General features: G+C 39.5%; 1 protein-coding gene across 1 annotated transcript in view; it reads right to left on the reverse strand.

Moving 5' to 3' along the window:
• Positions 1 to 6,208, reverse strand: part of satb2 (SATB homeobox 2) — a gene marked incomplete at both ends in the record, with an annotated part of 26,949 nt that overhangs the window by 5,471 nt on the left and 15,270 nt on the right. Inside the window, 5 exon segments of the mRNA XM_035676422.1 lie at positions 1 to 294; positions 381 to 431; positions 1,819 to 1,921; positions 2,562 to 2,685; positions 4,353 to 4,479. Of these exon segments, the coding sequence (XP_035532315.1) occupies positions 1 to 294; positions 381 to 431; positions 1,819 to 1,921; positions 2,562 to 2,685; positions 4,353 to 4,479 (699 nt within the window).

Here is a 6,208-nt window from a genome sequence, read left to right on the forward strand (position 1 = left end):
AGAGCAGCCCACCTGGCCCCAGCAGGGGCTGCAGGGTGCCAGGCGGGGGTGGGGGTGGGGGAGGCACCTGGCCCGTACGGAGAGGAGGACTGTGGTGGAGGGGGCCATGGGGCGAGGGCTGTTGTTGGGGAGGAGGAGGCTGCTGAGGTGGTTGGGAGGGTGCCTGCAGATCTCCAGATCCCGCCTTGAGGAGGGGACTGCCGGCTCCCAGGTGACTGAGATGGGCCAGGCCAGCCAAGTGAGGAGGAGGTCTCTGACCCAGCACACAGAAGTCTGCCATGTTGTCTCTCTCTACTGGAGAGGAGAAGGGACAGTCAGTGTGGTCAAACAAAACACCTTTACATTGGCAAAGTGTCAGAAAGACAGGTAAGATTCCTTACTTTTGATGTCAGTAGCATCTCGTCCTGACCACATCTTCTCCAGGTAATCCACTGCTCAACAAAACAAAGAATAAAACATCAGCAAAACGGCTGTTTCCAAGGCAAAGAGTTAACTTTGAGGCTCATAACCAAAATGGATTTATTTAGAACTGCACATTCAGAAAAGAAATATTCATTGTAAGGAAAAACCTCTGCTTGTCTAGTTGAGTTTGAATGGTGCTAGGACAAATGGTCCAACACTCTACACCTATCTGCCTAAGCTTCTAGCCATGACTGACGTGCTGCAGCCAATCAGAGAGCAGTGAGCGCTTGTTTTGTACACGTTTACACGTTTGTGTGGAGAAGAGTCATTACAGATGATATATTTGAGAAAGGTCAAAGGACCATGTCACTGCATTGGTCAGTTCACAATTCCTTTATGTTTACTTCTACCCTTCATCACTGGTTGCATATCTGAAGCTTGATTTATAGTTGATGCAAGAAGTTAACGGAAGTCCCGTCATAGATGCCTACAGCATAAGTTAATATTAATTTATAGTCCAGTGTCGGATATCACCAGTTGAAAGTACCAATGCAGCACTGAATTGATGTATCATATATCATTAAGCTATACCATGCTTGAATTATATTCAGCACAGTTAAATGTGTTTACATTCTTTGGTTTACTTTATGATATAGAGTGGTGGCGTAAATTCTGCCTTGTGTCTTTAGTGAATAGGAGATTATGTAGGTGAATTAAAGATTTATTTTGACCAAACTAGTGTTGGTGATTGTTGGAACAGTGGAAAGACTAACAAAGATGATTGTTTTTATTTTGTTGCTGTCCTGACTGAAGTTATGATGCTGCGAGGTAAAATTACATTTTTTTTCTATGGAGTCTGATGACAAGCAACAGCTATATTACGGCTGTTTCTGGTTAAAGAAAAGGTCTATCTCTTCCTTTCCATAATGTTGTCAGACACTGAGAGTAACAATCAGAGCCTGTCAGTGGCAGAAACCACAACTTTAAGTAGACGTACTTTGACGGTGCATTTGTCCGCAGGGATCAGCTTACGTTGCCGTCAATGTAGACATTTTGCAAATATTTTCGCATCTAACTTTTTCAGTTAAGGGTTTATTTTGTCCAAACCAGCATTGGTGACTGTTGGAAAGACTGGCAAATATGGTTTTCGTGAATTTTCCGTACTAGTGTGGCAAGTGAATTTTGTATATATAACCTTTAACGCAGAACTATCAGTTAAAAGGGGATTTTCTCTTCACAGATCTCATATTTAGAGGTAAAACTACAATATTCCCCAAGAAAAAGCAAAGTTTAGCTTTTTATGATTTTCATAATTTTGGAGCCCTTTGTTTGAGTCCCAGCCTGTAGGGTTGGGAACCACTGGTCTACTGTAAGAGCATTCATGGAAGTTGGACCACTGTCTAATGTGCAGCTCACCTTTGATTTTCTTATATTTCTTGTACCAACGACCAAACTCCTGGCATTTGGCAGTGGAGACATTGGCATAGTAGGAACTATTCACTATGGAGGAAATCATACTCTGAGAGAGAAAGACAGTGGAAAGATAATTAATAACCAACATAATATGAAATGCTTACACTCACGCAACTACCACATGGCATGCTCGCATAAACACACACACACACACAATAGAAATAGACAAACATTAATCATGATTGGAAGCCACCCATGGAAACTCGAGCCAGTACAGTGCAGAGAGGGAATCTCCAGCCTCACACACACATGCTTGCAATTGATGCCGCGATCAACACTCCCACCAGGGCTCCATTTAAACACAGTATGCACACACAGACACATAGACATAAATCTCATACACCAGTCATTATGAGACCAAGATAGATGGCTAAACATGCAGCTGGGGAGTTTGACACAAATGAGGAGACAGTTCTTAATTTTTTGGGTTGAGTTTGATTAAATGTAACAATAATCAATACAATGCATGTAGGATTAGTTCTAAGATTCTAATTGAAACTGATTTTAGTCATTAGCAAGAGCACCTGATGCTCTAGTCAGTGAAATAGACTGAAATCACATGTAAGGAACATCGTACAGAGTAAATATAAAGGATTATTGAAGGGATAAGTAGTTTTCTGATACGGGCTGTGATTTTGATGTGAAGGTGAGCTTGGGGATATTGTGTAGCTAGAGCCAGATGTTACCTGTGAGAGGGGACACTCTTTGGCCAGAGTGCTTTGGTTCATTTCCTTCAAAAGTTCTTTGAGAGCGTTTCTGACAGTCGCGTGGTTCCACTGTTCACAGGGCAGGTCCTCCAGCTTTGAAAAACTATGACAAGACAATCCACACAGGGTCTCAGTTACATCTTTAGGTAAGAAGCTGAGACACAAAAGGACTAAGAATAAACTTGAGAATTGTTTTACAGCGTTATCTCGGATGTTTTGGACAACCACTACACCATATTCATCACCAATACCACTCTCGTCCAAAGTCCAACATTATCATAACAAAAATGGGGGGAAAAAAGGTTTTTAGGCCTAGTTCTATACTTTATTTAATAGTTATAATCCCTTACAATAGACCTTTTCTACAGCAGCCATTTTGACATGAAATAGTAGAGTAAACACAGGTGTTACCAATGATACAAATTAAGGTTCTGTTCCATTTAGTGTAGCAGACCCTTTCTAGTGAGCCAATAGCAGCAACCTGACTCTGTTTGAGCTGAACATAACCAGGACCTTAATTAGTATCATTGGTAACACCTGTGTTTACCCTATTATTTCCTGTCAAAATGGCTGCTGTGAAAAAGGCCTATAGTTACATACCAAGAAATCAAACAAATAACAACAACTATAACCTAATCCTATGATTTATCATTGTGATTTTTTGGCAGATTTTTCGCCGGGACTTCCTGAAGTGTCCTCAGGTTGCTTGGCAACATTTCCTGGTCAGACACATAACCCTGACCCTAAAACCACAACTTGTTGCTTTTTGTACGTATTAAACAAATGACACTTGTTGAGCTTTAGTGGTGCTGTGTTCAAACCTTCAAACAGAGCCAGGCTAGCTGTTAGGTATCAGATGTAACCCCTTTCCAGTCTTTATGCTAAGGTAAGCTAACCGGCTGCTAGCTGTAACTTCATAGTTACGGTGCAGACATGACATTAGTGCAAATCTAACTCTCGGCAAGAAAGCGAATATACATAATTCCCAAATATGTCAAATGTTCCTTTAACCCCAAATTAACCCCTAACCCCACTGGTCTATCAAACATCCTGTATTAACCTCAACCTCAAACCACCACTTACTGTACAGACCTACAGTACCGTCCCGCAATCTTCCTATTTTCATTTAATTTGAACCTCAAATAAATCATGTCGGCACTGAGCACAAAGTGTGCCAGAGCTCAGCCATTGCCATGGATACACACACATAAACACGTAAACAAACCTGGCTGGTATGTGCCAAGACAATAACAATAATAATCCTCTCATCTGGAGTTTATCTGTTTTTATCTGTCCATCAAGATCCTGCTTCACTTCTTCGAGGGAACGAGAAGTTCCTGGCACACGGACTCTCCCCGACGGAGACAGATAATAGATAAATCCCCACCGGGTTGTTTAACTGGAGCTTTAGTGTTTCAATATTGCTGCTTTCAAATTTGATAGATATGGTAAATTCTTGAACTGCAATCAGCTGCAATGACATCAGCCGCCCAGCGGACCTGATTCAGAGCAACCGCACACAGTGTTTAAAAGCCTCACTGTGTCCATAAAATATGGACATGCAGTCTTTCAGATGTTGTTTTTCATATTCAACGGAAGAGCATTGGGGAGCAGAGAGTCACTGATTTAGGATGCAAACATTTCTAATTTCTGAAATGCCCCAGACTATTTCCTGTGAACTCTAATGAATTAATGATTCCAACAAATTCCATCCAGATATGTCTGGACAACTGTAACCTGTGACATCTCACTTTTAAAACTCAATCTGACCTTTGTAGTTGGATGCGTAGCGTGACCATGTGGTAGACCTCCAACAACATGTCAGCAACTGTGGCCTCTGGTGCATCAGTCAAGAAGTGGATGGGCAGAGGGTTCCACCTTCCCACCTTGATGATGCCTAGACAGAGAGAACAAAGTCTGTATTCATCTTAACATAAAATAAAAAAGAACAACGCAGATATACCTTTATATTCTGTTAGCTGGTACCCCGTACCCTCTGTTAGATAATTAATGTCAGAAAATTATGCCAGACTTGTCTGGTTTTATCATTTAACCTGGCAATCAAATTTTTAAAACCACTTCAAAAATTCTAAATGTCTTGAACAATATTTCTCTAAAACCGCCCTGGTAGTGTATTTCTTTGCCTCACTGCATCTAATTCTGAATGGAAACTACGAAGTGATTAAAGGACATTTTCAATCCTGTCTCAAAGAAATTAAGTTTGCTTTGTATGGTGGACGTGCAAAGTGCAGGACTTTGGCACCAGTGACTGGGTCCTGAGTCCTGCATGTGGTTAGGTGTAGGCGAGGGTAAAGGTTAGGGAAAGATCCTGGTTTCGGTTAAATGTCCTGTCTCAAGCTTCAAGTCACAATGTTTCCTTAACATTAACCATGAGCTGCACGTAATCATAACAAATGTTAATCATGCTTTAGTTGCTACGAGTGGATGTTGTCTTGCAAGAGCTGATTTAAATGTGTTTTCCTTAATTTTCCTTATTACTTTTAATTCCATATAGGGCATCATATAGTGTAAGGCATACTGAGTTTTCTTCTTTCTTCATCCCTAGAACCTCGAAAGAAACTGGGAGAGGTGCCTTTAGATTTAAAGCTCCATCTGATTGGAACAACCTGCCCAGTTAAATTAGATCTATTACCTACTTTAATTTCTTTAAGACATCCATTTTTACTTACCCTCAAACTACCTGTTCTTGCTTCTAATTATACCTAATGTGTATAAAGCTCTGCATGGTGTATGTATTTTGGCTTTTCCTTTTGGAAGGGGGGCATAGGGTGTGGGAGTGTTTAGGCCTGGGAGAGCTGCTGTCTGTATATGTGTGAGTGTATTTGTGTTGTTTTGTTTTATGTACTGTATTTTCTGTAAATCTGTCTTAAAAAACCCCTTGAAAACAAAATCACGAGGGTTTATCCTTAGTGTGGGGAAACAAATGAATTGAATGATTTTGCACATACATTCTTACATTTAGCAACTTTTCTGACATGTTCATCGAAAATGTTTCTTAATTATGATGACAAAATTAAGTTAAACATAATTTATGGGAAACATTACTAACTGTGAACAACAAACACTTTTCGTAATATTATTTTAAACCATTTTCAAAGGATACCATAAGTTTTGAGTTTAATTAATTCATTTAAATAAGCTATTAAAAGCTTTCTAAGACTTGATATATCCATCACAATGAGCAACTGACTACCTTTATTTCTATGTCAAAGTTATGTTATCCTGAAAAAAGAAAACAACCTGAGAAGACATCCGTGCTACAGTTTCAGATACACATCCACCTGCATGTGTCAACCCTGCCTCCTAGAAATTACATTTATATATCACAAATGTTTTTTCTTCTGCCTGGATTATGTTCAGAGACAACATTGTTTGAAAAACTAAATTTATGTAACGCTGTTGGAGATCGAGTCCAGACTCCATTTTTAATAAAAAATCTTACGTTTTAAATCTCTGCTCACAGGTATTTTGTTTTCACAGTATATAAAGTAAATAAAAATAACAAAATTAAATTCATTCTCACTTAAAATTACTTAAGCTGCTTCATCAAAAATGTTTTAAAATTTAGTTAGTTTTTCTTTTTTTGATGTAATCAGTTTCAAAAA

The sequence above is a fragment of the Morone saxatilis genome, unplaced genomic scaffold (assembly GCF_004916995.1).
Source record: "Morone saxatilis isolate NCDOM2014 unplaced genomic scaffold, NCSU_SB_2.0 Contig5, whole genome shotgun sequence".
NCBI lineage: Eukaryota > Metazoa > Chordata > Actinopteri > Moronidae > Morone > Morone saxatilis.